The sequence below is a fragment of the Centruroides sculpturatus genome, unplaced genomic scaffold (assembly GCF_000671375.1).
Source record: "Centruroides sculpturatus isolate CEXI.00-Female unplaced genomic scaffold, Cexi_2.0 scaffold279, whole genome shotgun sequence".
Lineage (NCBI taxonomy): Eukaryota > Metazoa > Arthropoda > Arachnida > Scorpiones > Buthidae > Centruroides > Centruroides sculpturatus.
This window is the reverse complement of record NW_019384541.1, coordinates 138937-165628: the sequence shown is the minus strand read 5'-3', so window position 1 is coordinate 165628 and position 26692 is coordinate 138937. Positions and strand designations below refer to the sequence as shown.

The following is a 26692-nucleotide window of genomic DNA, read 5'->3' as shown; positions in this document are numbered from 1 at the left end:
AAACTTGCCTTCATAAGTAAATGTCATCAGCTTCTTCCACTCAACTGCTGATTTTCAACAAATCCACTTTGTATTTCTTTACAATTTTTCATACTCTTTCAACAGATAAACTATGCTGTTTAGCAACTGCACAAAATGATTGCAATGTTCATAACTTTCCATAACTTCCATTCTCTGGACAACAGATAATTCATTCTGTGGAACCATTATTACTTTACACAATCTCCAATGATGTTTTACACACCAGATAATAATTTGCATATGTCAAGTTACGTACAATAATTTTTTTAGTTTTTTAGGGTGTCAACAAAATTTTTTTGCAACGTTTTTCAATTAAAAAATTTTTTTTTAATTTATGTAAAATGGCAAATAAATACATAAATATATAAATTTACCCATATTGTATGCATGAAGTGCAAATTACATGATAAAAATTTGTTAGCATTGTAGTTTTAACAGCATATTTTTAATTAATCACATAATCAATAAATATGTCCTGTTAACTTAATTTTTTGGCCCAATGTACTTTCCAATAAAACCATTTTTTACCCTACATACCACTGAACTTTCATGAGAAACCCCCTTATAGGATCCTATAACCCCAGAATCCCAACACACACTCACCAACTTCTGGACATGTATAGTTTCCTTGCATCTTGTTTGGCCATAATTAGTCTGATCCTCCTACCTTTAGTCATTTCCAAGTTATGGAACCAGTTCATTTATTTACAATAGCCTGTATAAAGAAAAGGAAGTCAAAAATACTGTAGATAAATACATATTTATTAAAACAAATTTTTTTATTGTATTTCATACATATATTTACATTAAAACATATAAAAGTGCATATTAATTTCATAAATTTTTAATGTTTTTAAAATTAATCTATGGTTACTTTTTGTTTTTGGTTGGAACATTTGACAAAAAAAGAAATAAAATTAATTTAGTTTGAGCAGAGTTCAGATTAGCAAGTGTGTGATGTATTACAAAAATTTAAATTAAAACTTTGAAATACAAAAATGGATATATAATTATATATCCATGCAAATATTTCTTTATTACACTTTATGTAAGCATATAACATATAATCTGTCCCTAATTTACAAACTCCTGACTTATAACAGTCTACACTAATAATAGCCAAAATTAGTATTATAATTTTGTGTGAATAATCAATGGGTTATCTGTGTTTGAAAATCCATTTGAAAAAATAAGCAATGTTGGAAGTTATCTATCTAACTCACAATTTTGAACTAATCAGATAATTTTTCTTTTGTCTAAAGTCACCAAGAGCATCTTTATACAATGTAAAAAATCCTATATGTTGCCACATAATACAACATGTCATTGCAATTTCCCCCAAAGATGACTCCTGAAAGTATATATATATATATATATATATATACATATCCCTCACTTTTAGTTTTCTCCTGTTCATTTTCTGTGTGTCAACCAATGCTGCAATTGATATTATTCAATCTTTCTACCTTAAAAACTGATAAGTTTCTGATAATTTTTTCCTCTCTAAACAATAACTTTCAGAAAATGAAATTTAGAATGTTCTATTTAGAAGCTGAGCAATTGACCTTCAAACCCATGTCAATGAATGTCATTAACACAAAAAAAATGTTAAATAAAAACATTTTAAACTTATTTTAGAATTTATCATTCTTATTGTAAATTTATAACTTCTCCAACAAAAAATGAACTTTTCAGTCATTTTTGATATGCAATTTGTCAGACTCATTGACAATTAAGACAACTTGATAATTATAATGCCAACAAGCTAAAATACTTAAATTATTTTGAGAACTAAAATAATTATAAACATTTAAAATGATATCTCTAACTTAAATGTGCAATGTTTATTAACAAGATCATTATTTTCTGCCAGTTTGCTAACAAAATCAAAAATAAAAATAACATTATTACCACTTTACTGTATTTTCTACATTTTTTCAAATCTATAATTAGAAATCTATTTTATATTAACAAAAATAGCATTTACACACAATTTAAAATATTATTAAATAATTTCCAAGTTGAAAAACACTAGTAAAATAAACTTTCAAAATGTTTTCTAAACACTAAATAGGGTGAACAAAACTGAATTTCAGCATTGTATTGGATACCTGATGATTATAATCCATCGGATCTTTACCATATAAAAAAGCCTATCTTTTATTGAATGAGTACAGTTCTCCATGGCAAATAAAAGCTGAATCATAGGCTCTTGAACCCATCACTGGAAATTATTGATACTAAGATTATTTTTATTTAATTTTTTTCTGGGTTTATTTTAGCATTTATAATTATTATTAATAAAATATGTAATGTGGCACACACAATTCCTCTGACAGTGAGTTTGTGTTCTTAAAAGATTTTAGAATAAATTTACTATTGAAGAGCTTTTTCCATATATAAAAAGCAAAATAGATGCCAAAAAGACTTCTGTGATTTTATTTACAGTAAATGAAAAATAGGTTTTGCTGTAACTTCACAGTCCTAAATTGTTAATAGAAAATGATCTTATATGATCATGACTGTTGGATAGCATAACACAAGAATATTTAAAAAACAAAAAGACAAACAGCAGCTTTATACTTTACAAACATCAAGTTAAAAATTACTGACCTCAATTCATTTATCATCTGTAATACATTAAAGATGATAAATGAATTGAGGATACTCCAGTTTATGTTAAGATGTTGCCAACAATAATATTGTTTATTAGATAGAAGAACAAAGAAGCCATTTCAATCAGAAATAATAAAACACAGTTAACCATCACTCTTTGTACTTCAGCCTCTTTCTAGCAGTAGTGATCATTAAAAGTTACAAGAAAGTAGCAAAGTGCAATATTCCTAAAATTTGAAAGTAACAGCCCAATTGGAGGATCAATGAATGAAGATCCTGTACTGGGTTGAATCTGACAATGTTTCACCAAAAAGAATTCTTTTTATGTAATGATAACAGATGAGTTTGTCCTACTTAAAAATATTCAATAATTTCAAGATAAAAAATGCTAAAAGTGCAAATGCAAATTTTTTCACAAGTAATTTTTAAACTATTCCTTTCAAATTTTAGGAATAGTTTTCAACTAGCAATAATCGCGCCTCGGATTAACCTCACTGGCTACGATATCGCCTCTGCGCAAAGCTAGAGGCGATATCGTAGCCAGTGAGGTTAATCCGAGGCGCGATTATTGCTAGTTGAAAACTATTCCTAAAATTTGAAAGTAACAGCCCAATTGGAGGATCAATGAATGAAGATCCTGTACTGGGTTGAATCTGACAATGTTTCACCAAAAAGAATTCTTTTTATGTAATGATAACAGATGAGTTTGTCCTACTTAAAAATATTCAATAATTTCAAGATTAAAAATGCTAAAAGTGCAAATGTTTTTATCATGTTTATACCATTCAAGACTCCACTTCAGCCCTTTGCATCAATGTAACTGCATTATTTAAAATATCACTTAGTTATGAACAAAGAATTCAGTTCAAATGAATATAGAAGATAATCAACTTGGAAAACTATTTAGAAAATTGGATATCAATGCCAACAGAATTCAACTGTAAGAAGTTTCAAAACCTGTGGAATAGCTAAAAGTGAATTATAGCTGCATCAAGAGAAACTTGCAACTGTACTTAGATTAACATTGGTTAGAATTGGTGAATTTGAAGAATCTGGAAAACTGAAAAATTATAAAAATAAAAAATAATATTAAAGTATTGAAAAATTATGATTCTTCTGACATTAAACAAAATTACTTACTATGTAATTTTTTCACAAGTAATTTTTAATAAATAAGTATCAAAAAATGAGCTTTGGCTTACTTTTGTCATCAGTATTTCACACTAAAGTCCTTTTAACTAAACCNGTCTAGAATCGATTAATTTTATGAAAGAAAACCTTTCAAACAGCCGTAGTCCGTAAACTATGATTCCTACAAAATTGATTCATAAAGAACGGAACGTATCTACCGTCTTATAGGGGGATCTACTGTATATAATAAAATCATGGTACAGAACTGTGGTACAGAACTGCAGCTCCCATGCATTTTGCAAAACCTACATTCCGGCTCCCACTGAACTTTTGCTTGCCCACCCAAAAGGCATTCTAAAGATTGACTAATAGAAACAAAAGGAAACTGGGTGTGATTAAAATAAATAAGCACCAAAACCAGTAATCCAGTACAAAATGAACCATGTATTAGAAAAACAAATGTTGACAATCTCTAACAGTCATCCTCAAGTTTATTAGAATTACAGACACAACAGAACTTAAGATTAAAAATTTAAATACAGTGGGTGATTGGTTAACGAACAGTTCGAATAGCAAACAAATCAGTTGGTTTTCATTTTTTGGCACAAGAGCCATATAGGCTAAGCTGCGCCAGGGGAAATGGTTAAAAAAATTTTAAAGATGGTTAATAACGAACATATGACAATAATAAATAAATAAACAACAGCAACAACAAAAAACAAATGTATACGTAATAAGTACAAACAAACAACAACACAGAANAGGATCAATGAATGAAGATCCTGTACTGGGTTGAATCTGACAATGTTTCACCAAAAAGAATTCTTTTTATGTAATGATAACAGATGAGTTTGTCCTACTTAAAAATATTCAATAATTTCAAGATTAAAAATGCTAAAAGTGCAAATGTTTTTATCATGTTTATACCATTCAAGACTCCACTTCAGCCCTTTGCATCAATGTAACTGCATTATTTAAAATATCACTTAGTTATGAACAAAGAATTCAGTTCAAATGAATATAGAAGATAATCAACTTGGAAAACTATTTAGAAAATTGGATATCAATGCCAACAGAATTCAACTGTAAGAAGTTTCAAAACCTGTGGAATAGCTAAAAGTGAATTATAGCTGCATCAAGAGAAACTTGCAACTGTACTTAGATTAACATTGGTTAGAATTGGTGAATTTGAAGAATCTGGAAAACTGAAAAATTATAAAAATAAAAAATAATATTAAAGTATTGAAAAATTATGATTCTTCTGACATTAAACAAAATTACTTACTATGTAATTTTTTCACAAGTAATTTTTAATAAATAAGTATCAAAAAATGAGCTTTGGCTTACTTTTGTCATCAGTATTTCACACTAAAGTCCTTTTAACTAAACCTAGAGCTTATTTACAGAAATAACTTGTATACATTAGACAAAACAGGCAAAATCTTCATTGTTTAAAAATATTGAATTGTATAATATTGTAAAGGTCACATAAATAAAAATTTTATTATTTGCATAATCCAATCATCATCATTTGCTGTTTGAATTAACATTAATAATCATTATACAAAGCTTTTAAGTTGAAGTAACAGATACAGCAAACATTGCACATCAATAATTTGCAATATCTACTCCTTTAACTTCATATTCTATTTATTTGTGAACGTCACTCCCAAATTTTATTTCATTTAAGAAACAATATTTCTATTATATTTTAGTAAATTACTATATAGCAATGGCATGAGGTGACATTTGATAATAGAGAAGCTGTGCTGGCCCTGGATAGAATCATTGGAAGCATTATACGATACTTTGGAGTGTAGCATCCACAAGCTAAACTGCATGGGGTTGGTACTCTGTAAAGCACATGCATAGATGCATATAATCTGGCTGTTTTACACAATTCAAATATTTTCGCCATGGAAGCCATCCCATATTTGACAATACAGCACTTCCATTGTATAATCAAATATAAATTCATATATGCATATTCCATTAGAAATATGCATATATAAATTTATATTTGATTATACAATAGCAATCTTATCATTGTTTTTCACAAGTATAGAAATTTGTAATAAAATACATAATGCAATTATAATAAAATATGAAAATAATCGCACAATATGTATTTATATTTTAGAAAATACAAGGAAAGCAGTGCTTCCACAGCTTCCATGGATGGCATGCCACTGCTATATAGTAGTAATTTACTGGAAAAAAAATACTTGATAATTCACAATGTATTAGGAATTATCATAAAAAGAAAGTTGATGACAGCAGTTTATAAAAATATGCTCTCATAAATAAAAGTATTTAAGTCATCACATAATAGTTTAATATCAGGGTATAGAAATTAATTCCAGTACTTTAAAAAAATTCAATATTCTAATAGATTTCTTTCTTTATATAAACAATCTTAAAAAAAATTATGTTAAATTTTTTTAGGTTAACAATTCTGAAGGTTAATAGTTCCAAGATGTTTTTTATATTCTCTGTTTATATCTGTTTCAATCAATCTTTCTGTAATTTTTTACAGGTCAGTTACTTCAATTTATAATGTAACAAAAGTATTTGCAAGATGCTTTATATGAAATTGGTAACCCAACAAATTCTTTCAACAAATTTTCTAGTTCTGTGTCATCAATTATTATTTTAGACAAAGAACTAAACTAGAGAATATCAACTATTATTTAATTGAAGTCTAAGTAGAAAACAAATATTTTCTAGTTGTTGAAAATTTAATTAATTTTAGATAAATGATGCAAATAAAGGAAATCAAAATTTTGATAAAAGTTTAATCCTTAAAACTTGTGTTAAGTCGGTTGACAAATTATAGTTTTACACTTTAGAAAACATCTACTAAGGAAATAAAATTCATTGTAAAAATAGAGCTTTTGTTTTTTTTAAATGTATTTGATTAAATTAAAAACAACATACCACGCATACAAAATTTTCAGCAAATAATATGTATTTGAATTAAATACAAAAAACAAAACATTTTCAATCTCTTTTAAGGGCCATCAAGCATGGAACTTTACCAAATGTTAGAGATTCTATTTTTAGAACATATTTTCAAATTGTTTTAGCTTTTGAGGTCAACCATTTTTGAATGTTTAACACATATGTGTTACATTTTTCATCTACTCTACAAATTATTATTATAAAATAAAAATTTTAAACAAATAAAATTATTATGACACAAAGATATATACGTGTAGTGCTTATACTAATTTGGGTAAGGAATACTTTCCTTACAACATATATAATAGTAAATTTGGAAAAGTGCATGTTTATCTCATTCCTTAGTTATTTCTCACTTCTAAAGCTTCATTGTTTAATGGTACTTGTATTATTTGTTCTTTGATATAAAATTTGAATAATTTAACATTCTCAGTGCCAAAGATCTTGGTGCATCCTACACTGCCCCACCCAATGTGTCAAGAGCACTCATTTGCATCCTAAGTTTGACTATGTTATCACTTGAAAAAATTTATTTTTATAATTTATTGTAACTTCAAAGAATACATTTCATCCATTGATTTTATATTAGTATTTTGTATATTAAATGTTTTATTGGCACAAACGTTATGCCCTTTTTTTCAGGAAAAAAAAAATACAACAGCAGAAATTCCTTTGACACTTTTAACATAATTATCGTTAAACAAAAAATAAAAAAACTTTCATCATATTAGTACGAAAATCAGTTTTTAAGCCAATAGTGAAAGTGTTAAGAAACATTTTAAAACTTTTTTGTTTATTTTGTTCTTTGTATTTATTATTCTATTACTCATATTTCTCTGTTAACTCAATCAAATATTTTATGAAACTTACATTTTATGCATTTCCTTTGCTTTTCATAAAATAGAATATTTCAATTACTTAATCATATAACCCAGACATGGACAAATATGGCTCTTTTTTGAGTTACATGTGGCTCTTGCTGAAAGTGTTAATTTCTGCTTTTTATTATTATTTTTACAATTTTGTTTCCACAATTTTGTGAAAATATGTTTATTAAAAAATTCAATATTTGTTTTATATTATATTTATATTATATAATAAAATCAAAGTACAGAACTGCGGCTCCCATGCATTTTGCAAAACTTACATTTCGGCTCCCACTGAACTCTTGCTTGCCCACTCCTGTTATATATAATTAATGAGATAAAATATAATTAAAGTGTTACATAAGCTTAGTTAAAGTCTCTTTTATAATTTATTTTTAAGTCAGACTTTTGAACCACGGTCACAGGCGGGAACGTAAAAGGATAGCAGTTGTTCGCAGATGGCCGATACTTTGTATGCATTTAAAAAATTAAACCAACAACGAGTTATTTAATTTTCCCGGCAACATTTAAAATTATGGTGGCGCCATCTGTTATCATATTTTATTTTAAAAACTTTTTATGTTTTTAACTATTATAAAACGGCAAAAATCTTAATTTTGAGGGTAAGGATGGGTTTTATAAAAAAAAATGTAAATGCTAGCTAGTAAAATCGTCATTAAGTAGACCCTACTGGAGATACACACGATCTCCATTATCTCCCCATCCCCTCGACCTTTAACCACCAAAATTTAATGGAATCAACCCCCCTAATAATCAAATCTTCCTGTAAAATTTCAGAAATTTTCGACAAAGAGCACAGGAGTTATTAAGCTTCAAACAGGGGGAAAAACTCGTGCTCTACACGCATACCCACACTAACATGCATATATACAGAAATTACCTTGTTTTTTTTGCATTTTTCGACGTTTCAAGGTGTCCTAAGTCCAAAAATGTAAAAATTTGAAGGGGTCAGTTTTTGACCGATCCACATGCTTTTTCTCTGTTATATATAACAGCAGCGAAAGTAAAAAAGAAACGTTCCTGTAAAATGGTCGCCGTTTAGAAGTGACATTTATTAATAATCCATGCTTTTAATTATTTATTTTGAATTTTTAACAAATGTTACTTTCCCAGCTGTTACAGAATATAACATAAGGAAAGTAAAATATCGTCAAATTTTTACCCTCCTCCCCGTTTCTTTTGCCTTTATCGACGTTTTGACGACACTTCAGAAGCCCAAAACTGTAAAAAGAAAAACTCTTACAAAATTCTTTATAGTTGTGTACCGGCGTACAGTTTGCATTATCTCAGGATTGAATGAACAAAAATTTTGAAACTTGGCTGGGCTATTTCCAGACTGTATATAGTGAATTGCTGCTATTAAATTATGGTGATTAAAGGACAAATGGGTGGGGGAACAGAGAGATGTCAGGNAATAAATAAATAAACAACAATAGCAAAAACAAATATATACATAATAATAAGTTTGTACATAATTGTTGTTTGTTTGTACTTATTATGTACAAACAAACAATGCACAAAAATGTGATAAATAAATAAATAGATATATATATATAAATAATTAAATTTCTTTATACAAATTAGTGACTTTTAAAAAGTCCAATACATTATAAAGATTTGGCCTCTGGCCCAAAATCTCTTTAAAACTTGCATTTTCAAAATGCTGTCTACGCCTGGTCTCAAAGGCAGAGCAATCGAGCAGTATGTGTCTAACACTTAGAAAGCTGTTGCAATACTGGCACACTGGCTGCTCGTCGCCCTTCAAAAGGTACTGATGAGTCAACCGAGTATGCCCAATTCTCAAACAAGTAAGAATAACCTCAGATCTCCTGTCATATTGTTTATTTTGTGTCCAATTTTCTATCATAGGTTTGATCTCATGTAGTTTATTGTGGACTTGTGCATTCCACATATTTTGCCATCTCTCTGCTAGTTGGTTTTTAATGACTAGCTTCAAGTCTTCTCCTTCAATAAACATTGTATGCTGAGACAAACTTGCTGACTTTACAGCTGCATCAGCTTCTTCATTCCCTCTTATACCTACATGGCCTGAGACCCAACAAAATTTTATAGAGAGATTCGTGGCAAAAGATGGCAAATCACATTACAGATTTTAATCACCATGGAGTGAGAACAAGGTTTACAGGAGATCAAAGCCTGAAGTGCACTAACTGAGTCAGTGTAAATCACACAGCAACGATGACCTTCCCTATTTATATACTTTAGGGCTAAATAAATAGCCTGCAACTCTGCAGAAAATATGGAAGAATTCAGTGCTAGTTGTTCTGCCACAATTTCATCCTGGCAAACAAAGACTAAGCCAACATAGTTATTCGACTAGATCAGGGGTCAGCAACCTTTTGAGTCGGAAGAGCCAAAAATTACAATTTACAAAATTTCAAAGTTTTTAAAGAGCCACAAAATTTTTTCTTGCCAACAATAAATAGTACTCGCATAAATAAAGTTTTTTGATAAAAAAAAAACTAATCTATTTATTCATAAGAAAAATTGTCTTACGTCGAAAGCGAATTAAACCTCATAGAAACATCCAACGACGGCGTCATTCGAGAGCTTCCGACGGACTGACGACAGTGACGCGTCGTCACTGTCGTCAGTCCGTCGGTGAAAAGCGAGTACAATTGGCTGAGAGATAGAATAAGTGCCTAATCCTCGTTAATCGATTCAGAACGATTTTTAAATGTTTTTTTTTTTTTTTTGGATAAAATAAATAATATTTGTGTATGGAACTAAAGAGCCACATCTTCACATCCAAAGAGCCGCATGTTGCTCGTGAGCCGCAGGTTGCCGACCCCTGGACTAGATCCATCAATGTATATAGGAATAAAATTCCTGTCACAATGTTGAATTTCTGTGAAGTGCTGACTGTAGATGTAGTCTGGTGTGGTTTCTTTGGGGAACTGCTTTAAGCTTAAGTCAAAATTTATCGCTGGCGTTGACCAAAGTGAAATACTATTAACCTCAACCTGTGAGATGTTGCTTGTGTCCAGGTCAATCATGCCACTTACATTCTCCATTCTTATGTCGAATGTAGGGACACTACTCATCCAAGCTGCAAATAATCTTTTCAGCTGAGTATCTGAACTATTAGCTGAAAGTCTATTCAGAGATTTCTGTTTGATGTAATAAAAAAGAGACAACTGTTCTCTCCTGAGAGACAGTAAAGGCTCATAAGCATTCACATACAAACTTTGGACAGGAGAAGTTCGAAAAGCACCAGTGCACAAGCGCAGTGCTTGATGGTGGATTAGATCCAGCATCTGAAAAGTAGATTCTCACGCAGAACCATAAACAATGCATCCGTAGTCCAGCTTTGAGCGGACAAGTCGGATAAAAAACACTTTCACGAAAGATTTTTATGATCAGACAATGAACACATGTTCAGATAACAAACACTACTGAACAAACATAAAAAGAAGCGATGGGAAATAATGAATACCGATTAATTTTCCCTTGTCTTCAGGTAAGAATTTGAAACCTTTCGAAGCATGGGAGATGTCAACATCAATGCTCAACCTGATGCTCAACCGATCAGATAGTATAATATTCCTCCAAATTTTGAAACTCTCCCTTGCAATTCCAGCTTTTTGTTTACCTTTATAACAAATAATTTTTTATAGTATTCGTGAGACTGTCAGATGAGCACTTGTTAAGTTTTGCATCAGGGTTTATTTACGAAAGGTGAAAGTATAACTGTTCTATCAGATATTTGTTAATGTTTTAATACCAAATTTCGAATTCCATCTGGGCCTTGCATTTAAATGAATTTTTGTGAGCTAGTTGATTTCTGTTCTCGAATTTTTTATTTAAAAAAGAAACTGATAATATTATGGAGCCTAAAAAAGAGGAGTGTCAAGAACTGTGCTCACCATAGAAACCAAGTAATAGATAATAGCCAAGGTAGAAAGTGGGCACAAGATGTCTGATGTTGCTAGGTGTATGGCTTGAACAGGTCTACAGCAGGCACAATCTTAGCTATGAAAGATATATCAACAGGTCTCAAGCTGCTAATGGAGTAATGAAAATCACATCTGAGAAATAAAGAGCATTTTAGAGCTCATAATGGAACCTGAAACTGATCTGATGATAGAACTCCAGAGATGTCAGAACAACAATCATCCAAGTGGCATCCAAATCAGAATAAGGTTAATGGGGTTGGGGATCTCTACAATTACAATGCTATTAATTACTTCCGAAAAATCCTGAAGAAAAGAGAAAAGCAATCAACATTGGACAGATTCTTTAACCCCTACAAATGGAAAAAGCATGACTAATAAAAATGCAAGACTGCATATATATATATATATATGTATGTATGTATTTTTCTATTACATATAAATAAACATAGTAAAAAAGTATATATTTCTTATTTTTTGGAGTCTCTGGAATGAATTAATCAAATTCCCATAAAAACCTATGGTAAATCGATAATCGGTTAACGAACAATTCAGATAACAAACAAAGTCTTGGAATGGATTATGTTTGTTAACCGATCACCCACTGTATATTGGAACTCATGAACTTCTGAAGATGGAAATCAAATTCTATGAAAAGAATTATCAAAAATTAGCTTGAGATGTCTTGATAAAGGTTTTTAATCATACTATTTCTAAATAACCAGAATTTATTACCTATTTTTAGCTAATGTAATTTAATTTAACCTTTAGTGTGTATTTATATGCTAGCTTTTTCTATTAGACAAAACATTATAATAATGTAGTATAATATAATATTAAAAGCAGTTATTTACACACATATTAAAACAGCTCTGAAGTAACTCTGAATAAGGAATATTGAAGTAACTCTGAATAAGGAAGTCATTTGATAGTTATACACAAAATACAAAAAAGTGATTCATAAGAATTTTAAGCATTTATAAAAACTGTTATGAAATATTGTCGAGATACAGAACAAAATATTTATAAATAAATTTTATAATTATTTAATTTCTTTGAATTAGAGAAACAAAACCTATAATGACAATTTAATAACAACTGAATCAAGCAAGACTTTACAAATAAACTGAAAACAACTGGAATTTTCACATCAGAATCAATTACATATTTTAAATAATTTGAAATTGTCATTATTAAAATTTATATTAATTTTAAAATTTCCATATGCAAAACATTTAAGATTTTAACTTCTATTAAATACAAACCTGTGTATTTTCCAGTAGGAGCAAATGGGTTTCCAGAAGGTATATGTGAATTACGTGGCGGAGATCCTAACTGATGAAAGGCTTCCATTTGTTGAGTAACACCTAATAATCCTCCTTCAGCTACAGATACAATAACCCAGATTATTTCTGTAAAAATGAAAGCAAAATTTATAAAATGATATATGTTAATTATTAAACAATATTAACTGTTAGATATAAAACTTTAGCCAGATGAAATTATTATGAATTTATCTTCTAGAAAAAATTTACAAAATGTAAGTAATAATTAAAATAAAGATTAAAACAGTATAAAACTTATTAATTAATATCAAAAAATGTTATAATCATATCAATCAAGAAATATAAATTGCATTTACAAATCAAATATTTATATTTATATTAAAGTGAAATCAATGATTAATTTCCTATTTATTGCAAATCATTATGATTCCTTTGAACAGGAATACCTAAATTCATAAAACATAATAAAATTTTCATAAAATTAAATTTGTATTTAAAGATTTATATCATTCATACACTCAGTTTCAGCCAATAATTAAAAACTATCACAATAAAAAGGTTCTGGAGAAAGAGAATTTAAAAGCTTTGTTTTGTGCAGAAATGATGAATTACTGCTTAAGGAGAATCGGTTCTTTTTACAATCGAAGTGCAAAAGCAAATGAAAAGCAAGCAAATGAAAAGCAAATTTGCATTTTATTATTAAAAATGCATTTTATTAGTTTCAGACCCAACAATAACTGTCCTGAGAAAAACAAGAAAAATCATTGCCTTGCCGGGTGTAGCAGCAACTCTGCCTGGTCCCTTAGACCATATACATATCTTAGATATACCTGACCCATGGCATGTCCGAAATTATTCTTCAAGGAAAAACTAAGAAGCCAGAATGACTTTTGCATCTCCTGGTAAACAAATGTACCCATCCCAAATACTTCTTAGAGTGAGACTTAGCAAAGTTAAATTCTTAATGCCTCAGTCAGAGCTGGTAGTATCCTCTGCAATAGAAGTGTGAGAATTCGGATTCACGTATAAATTTTCATACATCGGTAAATTTTTATTTTTATCATTATTTCTCTTTTTCTCCCCCATCAGTGAAGTAAAAGTTACACCTTTTGACCTATAAGTGTACTGTTTCACTTCAAAAGGTGACCTAAACGTCTTTGGAAGTTCTCCCCTCACAACAGGAGATTATTCAGTTCCACCTTCATTATAATGTACAAATCAGTGGCCAATTGACAAGAATCTACACCTGTTACATGATAGAGAGTAACAGGATGGCTCACAATTATAATCCAGGTGACCATGCAGATGTTCGGAACTTAGCCACCTGCAGCAATTAATTTAAGAAGTTTGACAGCTGGTGTGACGCTTTCCCATCATAAGTAATGGGTAGAAAACATAATAAATCAAAAGAACCATTCAATGGCTGTCAGAATAATGTAAATAACTCGTGAAGCAAGTCAAGAGTTACATGTGATTGCATCAGATTTTCCCCCGATGATTCCCCTCCAGGACGTATATAAAAAGGGGTTGCACCTCCAGGCAGCCAAAGACAGCCAGAGCGTGGGCAGCCAAAGATAACCAAGGCCAGGACAGCCGAAGCAGACACCTACGAGCAGACAGCCGAGGCAGATCCCGCCAAGCAGACAGCCAGCATTCACTCAGAAGAAGACATAGAAAAGCGGACACCAAGGAACACCAGACCCATACCACCATACTGTCCATCACTCCATACCACCACAGAAGGAAAACTGCGATTAGAAACCGCCGATCCAAGAGCGTTTTACCAACCTCCCATACTATGAGAGCGGGAATCCATAAGCACTTAACCACAATTCAGCACTTTCTCTCTCGATCCTCGTTACTCTCTCGATCATAGCTTAAGATTCAATTGTATTAAATCTTTAGAATTAGTTCTTAGGTAGTTAGATAAAGTCTTATTAGACTGAATTATTGTAACCTTTTTGATTTGTATTTGTTTGTTAGTTAATTAAATATGTTTGTATTGTTCAACCTGTGTAATTATTCAGGAACCTATCGACTTACTCATGGACCTCCCCACTCACATTATTTTTAGCCCTCCTAAATAGCCATATCTGACAAGAGCCGCCGGTAAGTGGGGAGAAGATCGACGCTCCACCCCCTCAGTTCTCACAGAAGCAAAAGCTACAATCAACAGAATACTTGGATCTTTAGCACCAAATAGGTTCTGATTTTATAAAATAGATATGGTTTCCTTATGTCCATCTGTGCCCTATTTCGAGGCAGTAATGCTAGCCAATATACTATTAATAAACAAAGGATTTTCTATTCAACAGGTATTGAAAATATGTGAGGCCCTTTTACTTGTAACAGAGCACAATTATTTTCACTTTAATAACAAAATTTATCTCCAAAAACAAGGAATGAAAATGGGCTTGCTCTTTCATCAGTCCTGGCTGAACTAATCAAAGATAACTTGAAATTAATAAAAATGAAATAATATCAAAATTTCCAAACAGTATAAATGAACAAACATTTGACTTTTAATTTAATTTAATTTAATGAATTTGTAGATCTATTTATACTTAGTATTATGGAATAATGAGAACATTAACGCATACCTATATGTAAATCATATAAATGTGGGGTTTAGACAAGGAACATTCGTAAACCATTAAAGACAAAAAATTTACGATTGGTTGCGGGGGAGATGAGGAGAACAAAACAGTAAGGGAAGATGACAGTTGGTGATGGTGCGAAAGTAAGAAAGGACAAAAAGATATTACAAAGGCGAGAACATTATCAATCTATCAAGGTGGTTACAAATGCCAGAAGATTATTGTTATTTATAGTTTTCTATTTCAATCGCTATTCCTACATAAAACGTAAATTAGAATGTCTCTACATTTATATAGAAAATATATTTCTATATAAATGTCCTGGCAATTTTTTATTTTTTATAGAATGTCTCTATTTTACTCATTCCTCTTAAAAAGTCTCTTAAACATTGAATTAATTTAATTTTAGAGATACATTATGATTTTACGATACTTATTGATATATACTTCTGTATTACAATAGATTTTATCGTAAAAGAATTATTTAAATATGATTTTAATTAATTTAAAATATTTGAAATATCTTACTTTATTCACATACATTTAAAGAAAAATATTAACATTAATGATTATTTGGTCAGTGGCCTACCTGAAATACCTCCTATGAGTAAGCCCTAACTTTAGGCTCTTTTAACCTTTCAGCAGTGGGATAGTCAGGTATGGTGCTACCCGAAAGTAGTAGAGAATAAACGTGGAAAATTTTTAAAGTATTTTTCCACGCATTTTTTTCTCATTACTGTTTTGGAAAAAGATTTTGTAAACAGTTATGTCTAGTAAAGAAAAGTCTTTTTTATTGTTACGTAATTCATTTTTTATGTGAATTTTTTTTTTCGCAGTAGTTTTTGGTGATACCCCAAAAGAATTTAACAAATATATCTGTCCCTCACCACTGCCACACAATTGTCCTGGACAGATATATCTGTCCCTCACTGTTGAGTGGATAACATGCAAACTGTTCCTACTAGTAGGACAGAACCTTTTCCACATTACACCATACATTGTGGAGAAGCAGCAAAGTTCAATAGTTGGCAGCCCTGATACAAACAAATATGACAGTGACCAGCATTTATTCCAACAAGAGTGTGAGTATTCTAACTACCTATTTTGACTATAACAACAATAATTCGTGGTCTAAAGACAACTTTCGTGATAACTGGAACATCACTATCTGCTTGGAAACAATCTGTTCTGTATAAAACGGTGGCTGGTGCCATGTACAGTGGAATGTGAATGATAAAACCACATGTATGAATGTACATTGTACAACAAGTTACATAGATATATATAAAATTGTTTTCTGTTGCTAATAATAAGTGTGATTTCTAGCTTTAGTACTATCTTTTACCATGTCTCTGTTGCTGGTAAGTTTGTCCTACCAGCAGGACCAGCCTCTGACCAAATAAAGATTAAATAATTCTCATGTAAAAATAGTTCTTGATTCTTGGACATGAGCATGGAATTGCCAGCAGAATAGGTAGGAATCTATTGCAATAAAGCAGATCTATTCCAAGGTCTTACTCAAATACTAGACACGACATTTGGTGTCAGTTGGCCAATGCAATTTTCAAATTTGAATTTTCACAGTAAGCATTCTTATAGCTTAAAAGAAATGTTTTCAAAAGTTATTTTAAAATGCTATCTTTCTGTAAAACAGATTTGAAGATAGAAGTAAACAAAGTTCCAAAAAACATTTATCTTTCCCAAATTAAACAGTTTTTCCAGATTAATCCTATTGAGTCTCTCTTTCGATTATAGTGTAAAAATATTTCTGTAATAAAGAAGTAACCAGATGAATTTGTGTGTTATACTTCATAATAAAGCTGAAAGATAGTTCTGGCATGAGGTCATAATAAGTTTGTTTTGAATAAGATTTCCTGAGATTGCAGAATAATAATTATTGTTTAGTACATTTATATTATTTGTTATTGACTGTCATATATTCAATTAAGCCTGAATTTAATGTTAGATTCTAATTATACTAATAATATGTTTATAAAAATTCAATGTTGAAGTGTTAAATGTGCCACAACAGAAACTGGTTTAAAAAGTTCAATTAATAAATGATTTCTCAATCATTCATTTCTTAACTTGGAGAATTTGACAATATCAAAATGTTCCGCTTTGGAAACATTTATGCTTCTCTACATTAAGCTGATAAATTCTGTTATACATTTCATTTAATCAATCACAAAATTTGCATAATACAATCATATTTTCAGGAATGCTAAGTAAATTAGCATAAAATGGAGTCATTACAACATATACCAGCACTTATGGTACATATAAGTTAAAAGTTAAATAAGAACAGAACATATCTGAAAATAAAGATATGCTGTATTTTCAGCATATCTTTATTATAAAGACATGTGCTATTTGCATTTAATCATCTATCTGAATACTAAGGCTTCTTTCCATTTCTTTAAACACATGGTTTCTTATACAAGTTACTTTTGTTGCTAAAAATTTCTACATCATAGCTATTTATCTCATCTGCATTTTATCTTAACTGTATTTTTACAATTGTTCTTATTGTGGAGAATGCCAAATTGAAAAAAGCATCCACATATACTTCATACTCACCACTTTCTAATTGACATAATACTTGTAGTTTCATGTCCAGAAAAATGCTTTTCCTTTGCATTTTTTAAGCCATCATCAGTCGCATGTTTCTTCCCAACATAATTGGAAAGAATACATTAAAAATATATACAAAAGTTAAGTGAATACAAGGACTTCAAATGAATTAATGTGAATAAATGATTGAACATATTAAATGAATCATGTGACATGAGAGTTGCCATAGAGTGCAAGTTGCACTGGTGAATGATGAAACAGTGTACAGTGAGACTGCTTTAAGTAAGGTATGAGCATAATTTTTTTATAATTATAAATATTTTAATAAATCTGCACCACACTATAATTTGCTAAATTATTTTATTCCATATATAAATAATTACCTCCAAAATAATGTCCTGTAGCTGTACACATCCTCCACTGTCCTTGATATATACCTGGTTTTATAGGACTTATCATTTCTACAGAAACATCTGCAATTTCCCGGGGCCTTAATGATTCAACTAAAACTCGATCTTCATGTCCAAGTCTATCTCCAGATGTAAATTTTAATCCACAACCAGGTGGCCATGAATTATCACCTGTTTAAAAATTTTAATAAATTTGACATAAATTAGAGCATTTAAAATATTCTGTAAATTAGTTTGTAAGATAAAGTTAATTTAAAGTAATCAAATTTCTATTAGAAAAAGTATCTTCAGGCTTCTTGTTTCTAACAAACTTTTAAATTACATAGAACAAATTCCTTGTGACAAGTTTTTTAAAATTACAATTGAAATTGAAATTTAAAAAATAATTTAAATAGTTTTTATTAAATTATTTTATTTTTACTTAAAGTATTAATATCCAAACAAGTAAAGAAAATAGTAGGGCAGAGAGTTCACTGAGTTTGACGTTATAAGTGTTTTTTTTTTTTTATCACAAGTACCTTTGACAAATTTATAATCATCGTCATCAGGAGAATAAATATTTTAAAGGAATATACAGAATATACTGAGAAGAAGAACAGAATACATATTTTCAAATTAATTTAATTAAATTGAAATGAAGTGAACTCCCATCCTACTATACAATATTTGCATGAGTATCAATCTATAGTATACTAAGTAAAGAAAATTAATATTTTCTGTAAATCGACTTCTTAATTGTTATTCAAAATAGTCTTATAAAATTCAATTCAAGTATTGTTTACAAATGATTACCCTATAATTAATAGTTATACATTCAAATTCTATTATTTGAATATATGACTATTTCTTTTTTAAACATCTGTAAATGTTTAAAAAAGAAATATACTTCTGAAACATCATTAATTGAATTTTTGATTTTCATGATGGAATCTCCAATTTCCAAAAACTATCCTACATCCTGCTTTATCAGAAAAGCATCTTATATCTTATTAACATGCCTTTCTAAACATCTCTAGTAATTTCATGTTTCTTGACCCATCCACAGATGTATTATCTTTAAACAACAGTTTAAATTTAATTCAAATATTTTAAAAATTTTTAAATCATTTAAAAAGCTTAATTGAATTTAAATGTTCTAATTCTTTGCATTCCATAAGCAGACAAGTTCCCATATGTACAGTACAATTGCATATAGTGCAGTACACATTCTCTGTTACATTATTTTATATCATCATAATTCAAACTTATTAAATTAGTTTTTTAAAACATTTTTATAGTTTGTTTTTTTATAATTTGATTATACTGTTTTCATTTTTATAATCACTTCCTTTCCATGAATTCAATTTAAACTTAAACTGTTATTTTTAAAAGATAATACTCCTAAGGATGAATGAAAAGACCCAAAAGTATTAAGGAAGTTTAGGATGGTTTTTTTTAAAATAAGAATGTCTTCTCTGATAAAGTAGAATTTAAAAATTCACAGTTTTGATTTAAACAAATACAGTAAAAATTTTCTAACTCAAACATCTGTAACTCAAATATTTCTTTAACTCGAAGAAAATGAAGCACTTGGTAGGTCTCAATAGAATAGCATAGGGATTTAACATCTCCAACTTGAATTTCTTAACTCAAATTTTCTCTAACAAGGCGACCTTACAGTCTCGGAAATTCAGTTCAGGATAAGACTTCACAGGTTAGTAGTATACCTCAAGGGTGTCCACCCAGAAGAATTGTAACATGCACTAGCCAGAAGATTCTGTATTAAGCAGAACTTAATACAGAAATAAAATATAAATTAGAGATGAAATTTAGAACAATGTACACTTAAACTTCATAAATTTTAAAGATAAATCAACACTTTAGTAGTAAAAAATTATATTCAAAACACACATTTTCAACCTGTTTAACAGTTACAAAAAAAAATTTGAAATACATCTCAAAAATTTGGATACAAATTTAAAAATTAAAACTAATACATGTTAAATCTAGAGAATACATTATAAAAAAATAAAATCAACTGCTCAAAATTGGGTATAATTAATAAACAAAATGACTGAAACCAATTTTGAGCACAAATTTATCAGAAAGTAAATATTTTTTATCACATTCTGTGTGTAGAGTCTTTGCAATCCAAACAATAATTTTGGTAGACGATCAAAGAGCAATTAGTTAGAAAACGTTACAGTTTATTTAAAACACTTTTTTAATTTAGATGCATTTCGGGTTAGCTTGTATTCCCAACCCCTCTTCAGTGCTGTTAAAATTACAAAAAACAAGGTGAGTTTCACGATATTGGTAAGTAGGACGTAACAAAAATGAGGGGTGACAATAACATAAAAACTTACATGTTATATAATGGTACATCATAGACTTGTGTGACAATATTTTTATTACATAGTTGTATGACTATTTTCTATAATATGAAAAAAGTAAAGGGCGTGGCTGTTTAACACATCATTTATATAAAAAATATATAACATAGATTATTAATTTCAAAATATCTATAAACACTTACATTTTTAGTTAATATGTATTATTCCCAATAAAAAATGAAGCAGAATAAAAATTGACAACCGGTGTTATCCAGTGTTCACAGAGTAACAGTATAACGACAAGTAATGTTATTTAAACCATTCCTAACATTCCGTACAAGGGGATGTGCTTTTAAACAATCTTTAACGCCTGGAGGCGCTCTCTATTAGTTTATACCGTTGGGGGTCTATTAACATTCTTTCTAAAATATTAATTAAGTTATCTTTAGGGTGCTTTTTGATTTCTATATGTTCTTTAAATTTCCTTTTATATGGGTCTTTTTCTAAATATAACACTTTTATATTATTTTTATTAATTTGGCAATTATTGTCACTTGTGTGGTAGTACCAGGGGAAGTGTTATGTTTTAGGCGAATGGCAGCTTCATGTTCTTTAATTCTTGTTTCTAGTAACCGGCCTGTTTCGCCCATGTAAATTTTCAGATTTTGACAGTTGCATTCAAGTTTGTAAACAGTTCCTACAGTTTTAAGAATGCTTAGTTTGTTGTTATGTTGTTTATTAATGTCATAATGGATACTATGAGATATTTTGTTGGTCAAAGACGGTGCCAAACTGATATTGTCTTTTTTTAGGATCTTATTACAGCCCTCAAAAATGTTTTTTATATATGGGAAGGTTTTGTATTTTTTGCTTAATTTATATTTCGTATTAAATCTATTTTCCCAGTATTGTTTTTGCCATGTGTTTAATTTCGATTTAGGATAGTCGTTAAGTAAAAATTTAGTTTCTAACTCCTTTATTTTAATTTTTTTGCCATTTATTATCTGATATTCTTATATATATGTTTTTTAACTCCATGATATAAATATTCTTTTTTATATATTCTGGAACATATGAATAGTAGTTGATAGTTTTATTAACATTACATGACTTTTTGTATGTTATGAAACAAAAATTATTAAGTGTATTCAGGATTGTTATATCAAGGTAATTTATTTTATTATTGTTTTCTTTTTCTATATCAAATTGAATATTTTCGTTAAATTTATTAGCGGTGTTCAGAATAATATTATCATTTGTTATTCTATTATTGTATATTAGTAAGTAGTCGTCCGCATATCACATTGCTAGTTTTATGCCTGGGCTATTATTTATTTTTTCATTTGTGTTTATCATAGCTAATTCAGCTAATTTTGGCCCCATCTTTGATCCCATACTGATGCCATCTACTTGTCTATAGAAGTCTGCATTAACTTTAAAATAGTTTCTGGTATATGCAAAATGTATCAGATTAATTAAAGTTTTATCTACATTTAATGTAATTAGGTACGCCTTCCTCTATTAATTTCTATTTTATATTTGGGTACATATATTTGACATCAAGACTTATTAGTTTATCAGTGTTTCCTTTCTGTATTTTCAGTATCTTATTTATAACATCATCAGCGTTTTTTACGCTGTACTTAGAATGATCGATGTCTATTAATTGTTGCTTGATATATTGTTCTAAGTTGTAAAGTATAGAAAATCTAAAATCTACTAAAGGTCTGAATTTTTCTTCATTTTTGTGGGTTTTTAATCTTATATTTAGTTTGGGGGTTCTATTGTTTTTGAAATTAAGGATATAATTTTTATTGTTTTCACTTATATTATTACCAATGTCGTGAAACTCACCTTGTTTTTTGTAATTTTAACAGCACTGAAGAGGGGTTGGGAATACAAGCCAACCCAAAATGCATCTGAATTAAAAAAGTGTTTTAAATAAACCGTAACGTGTTCTGACTAATTGCTGTTTGATCGTCTACCAAAATTATTATTTGGATTGCAAAGACACTATACACAGAATTTGAAGATACAGCAACCACACTTTCTACATTTTTGATCATGTTAAACTGGCATCTTCAGGCTAACTGTCCTTTGCATCTGTTAAAACATATGTTAAGAGAGTTGACATAAGAATAAGAGAGAGAGAGAGGAGGGGAGAGGGTTGTAAGATTAAAGATCATAGAACAACTTCCACATGGGGGAAGGAATCTACATCTTGAAATTTAATAATGGCATTTTTCTTGCGGCTTTGTAAATCTCCGATTGCTCTAAATTCTTTATGGGAGGCGTTATGTAGGAGGCATGCACAGTCAAAATGTATATCTACATTGGGATTGGAAGCAAATGTTGCTGATGCAGTGTTGGCCAACCCTTTCAAGATGAAAGTTCAATGATCTCTGAGGCAGGTGTTTAAAGGTCGGCCTGCAGCATCCATGTATTTTAAGTTGTGGTTGGTTCTGTGGTTCATAACAAAATAGAATAAATACCAGATTGGAGGCACATGTCTGGATGATCTTTAGTGTTGTGGAGGAGGGTAAAAACCAAGGGACTTCTGAAAGTTAGTCAAAAATTATTTCTGGCAATTTCTTTGTATAAGGCAGCTAGTATTCTGTCATATGTGACAGCCTTGTTGGATGTTAGGTATAACGGAATGGATGGATGTTAGGTATAACAGAATGTGGTAGAGGAAAGATGATGAATTAGACCTTTGATGGTATTTGGAGAGTAGCCATGCAGTCTGGCATACTTTGATGGTGTTTGGAGCTCCTTATTCCTGCCTAGTGTCAGCCAAATGGGTGAAGGCTCAATAAATTAGAGCACTGAAGCCAGCAATCTTAAAGATAAACAGATCATAAAAAAGGACAGGTACGAAGATCAAGTGATGTGTGGACTTCCTGTAGACTTTAGTTGAGATGCATCTGTCAAATAAGAAAAGCTGGAGGTTAAGGAAGTGAACTTCTTGCTTGCTGTATTGTTCTAGGTGGAGACAGAGGCTGTAGTGATCACTGTTGATTTTATGCAAGAAATCTTGAATACAAGATTTTTTACTGCAACATGATAAGAATGTCGTTGACTTCCATCTTGAAAGAGCTGGCTAAAACTGTATTAGTAACATTTGCTTCCTACCCTGACATAGAGATACATTTCAACTGTGCATGCCTCCTACATAACGCTTTCCATAAAGAACAAGTTAAATATTTAGGGCAATCAGATTTACAAAGCTGTAAGAAAAAAATGCCACTATTAACTTTCGAGATGTAGATTCCTTCCCCGTGTGGAAGTCATTCTACAATCTTTAATCTTACAACCCTCCCCTCTCTCTTTCTTACATCACCCTTCTTAACATGTGGATGACAGTTCCCTTGTTTTAACAACTGCACAAGTCAGTTAACTTGAAGATGCTGGTTTAATACAGTTGAAAATGTTTGCTTTCTCATAAATTTGTACTGGAAATTGGTTTCAGTCATTTTGTTTATAAAGAAATAAAGTTTTAAATTGTAAGCTGTTACATTATTGTACGTTAAATACAAAATTAACTTTATCAAACATAGCTAATAATCTAGTACAATTAGTAAAGAACTTTACATCATCTAATAAATCAAGTTCAAGCTGCATGTAGTCATATGCATAACAAATGTTAATCATATTAGCATTATATCAGGTCAGTCTATAAATTCAAGTGTATATTGTTCATAAAAGATTAGATATATTGTTTTGGTACAAATAAATTCAAATCAAGTTCAAATTGATGCAGTTGAGTAGTTGCTGAGTTTAGTAGTGTTGTGTGTTTTTTAAAATTGTCATTATTTAACTATTGTTATAATGGAGATTACAAATGAATACAAAAGACATTTTATATTCTTTGTTCTTAAATGAAAAAATTGCTTCAAGTGCAACAAAGGAAATTAACACTGTGCATAATCAAAATGTTGTTAGTATCAGAGCTGTCCAAAAGTGGTTTGAATGGTTTGAAAAGAATGGTTTTATGATGAGTGTGGAGAATAAAGCTCATTCAGGAAGACCAGTGTATTTTGATAATGATACTCTCTCAGCACTAGTGGCAGCACTGTTTTTTTTTATTTAACTGTTGATGAAGTTGCAGAATATTTAAATTTATCCTGGAACCATCCATAGACATGTAAAAGAAATTTGGAAAGTGTCAAAGCTAAGAAAATGAGTGCCTTATGATTTATCAGTAGCTAATCAACAATTGTGAGCGAACAGATGCACATTTCTAATTTCACTCTTTTTTAATCAGCTTTTTTTCTTTTTTTTGTTACTGGCAATGAGAGGTGGATCATTTATGATAATGTAACAAGAAAAAGGCAATAGACAGATCAAAATCAAGAGCCAAAGCCAATAGAAAAAGGTGGGTTACATCAAACAGAATTTGTCTGCGCTTGGTAGGACATGTCAGGTATAATCCACTTTGAGCTGTTGGAAGCAAACTGCAATATATTGCTAGCAATTAGACTGTTTACATGAAAAATTACAACAAAAAACAGCCATACCTAATTGATAGAAACAATTATTTGTTGCAACATGACAATGCCAGACTCTACACTGAAAAACCAACCCTCAAAAAACTGAAACACTACAATTGGAAGTTTTATCTCGCCCATTATATTTGCCAGACTTTTACCAAGTGACTATTGTTTATTCCAGTGCTTACAGAAATTTTTAAAAGAAAAACATTTTTAAACAAAAATAGTGTTGAAAATGCAGATGCTGAGTATTTTGATTCTAAACCAAAAACTTTTTATGGCTGGTTGGTTCAATTTGGGGTTTTGTGGCACAAGGGGCTACAAAGGTAGGCCAAAAAGTACCAGGTCAAGCAAGTTATGTTGCTGTATGCCCTCGAGTCTTTTAATATGTCATAGTTGTTCTGTTGTATGTCCTAGAGTTCTGTATATAAGTTTATTGCCTTCAGATATGCCATTGTAGATTGAATTTGTCTGTTCTCATCTAATATATTCCACAGAGCTTGGTCATCTGAAGATATTTGTTGTCAAAGGTAGTGTTCTCTGACTGTTTGTATGAGGGCACATTAGTAATATATGTTGGATGGTAAGTGGGCAAGTTGGTATGGCAAGTTGAGTATATCAGTTGAGTATCCCTTATTATTAGATAGTTGTGTGTTTGTGTCCAGTTCTCACTCGGGCCAGTACTATTTCTTCTTTCTGATTTTTCTGTTGGCTGGTTGTTCATTTTATTAACTCTGGTTTTATGGTGTGTAGTTTATTGTTGAGTTGTTTGTCCCAGTTGTCTTGCCATTTTTTGCATATGTACTGTTGATATGGCTGTACAGGTCTTTATAGTATGGTCTGAAAGTTCTTGCTTGATTCCTATTTTCTTGTTTTGCAAGCTTGTCTGCTGTTTCATTTCCTTGGAGTGCTGTATGTCCAGGCAACCAATAGGAGGCTATTGTATTTCCTGCACATTTGAGATGTTGGAGTAGATGTTGTAGACTAATAAGTGTCAGATGGTCCATTAACCTACAACTGTTGATTGCCTGTAGTGTATTGCGTAAGTCTGTATACTGTAAGGTCTCGTTTTATGCGGATTTTTTTTATGTGATTTTGAAGTTGTGCGGTTTGTATTTCATCCAAATTTTTTTTTTTGACAAACATACATATAGGCTTGTTTAGGAAGCCCACATATAGACAGTCTCTAAAAATCATGGGACGCTCAAAGCTCACTCCATTTGTTGCACTGACATATAACCTTTATGGATGTAAAGGACAGCTAGATCTACCTTAATCGCTTTAGTTCCTAGCAATTTTTGATATAAATGTAATTAAACATAAAAAATACTTAAAACTGAAAAAAACGAAAGAAATGCGTTAATTTTGAAGAAAAAGCTTCAAAGTCTAACTTCCTTTGTCTTGCCCTTCTGTGAAATTTAACACCGATGAGTCATTGTTTACACATCTGGATGACCTTGAACACAGCTGGAGTTGGATTTCCCGGGGCATTC

The 26692-nt window shown here is 30.3% G+C and overlaps 1 protein-coding gene, 1 non-coding gene and 1 pseudogene across 2 annotated transcripts in view; 1 reads left to right on the top strand and 2 right to left on the bottom strand.

Moving 5' to 3' along the window:
- LOC111623377 (uncharacterized protein C6orf106 homolog) overlaps positions 1-26692 on the bottom strand; it is a 77705-nt gene that overhangs the window by 23992 nt on the left and 27021 nt on the right. Inside the window, 2 exon segments of the mRNA XM_023365928.1 lie at positions 12796-12942; positions 18371-18568. Coding sequence (XP_023221696.1) covers positions 12796-12942; positions 18371-18568 — 345 coding nt within the window.
- On the bottom strand, positions 2987-3161 carry LOC111623386 (annotated as a pseudogene).
- On the top strand, positions 3151-3284 carry LOC111623387. Its single transcript, XR_002756432.1, has one exon. It is a non-coding gene; the product is annotated as a U4 spliceosomal RNA (small nuclear RNA).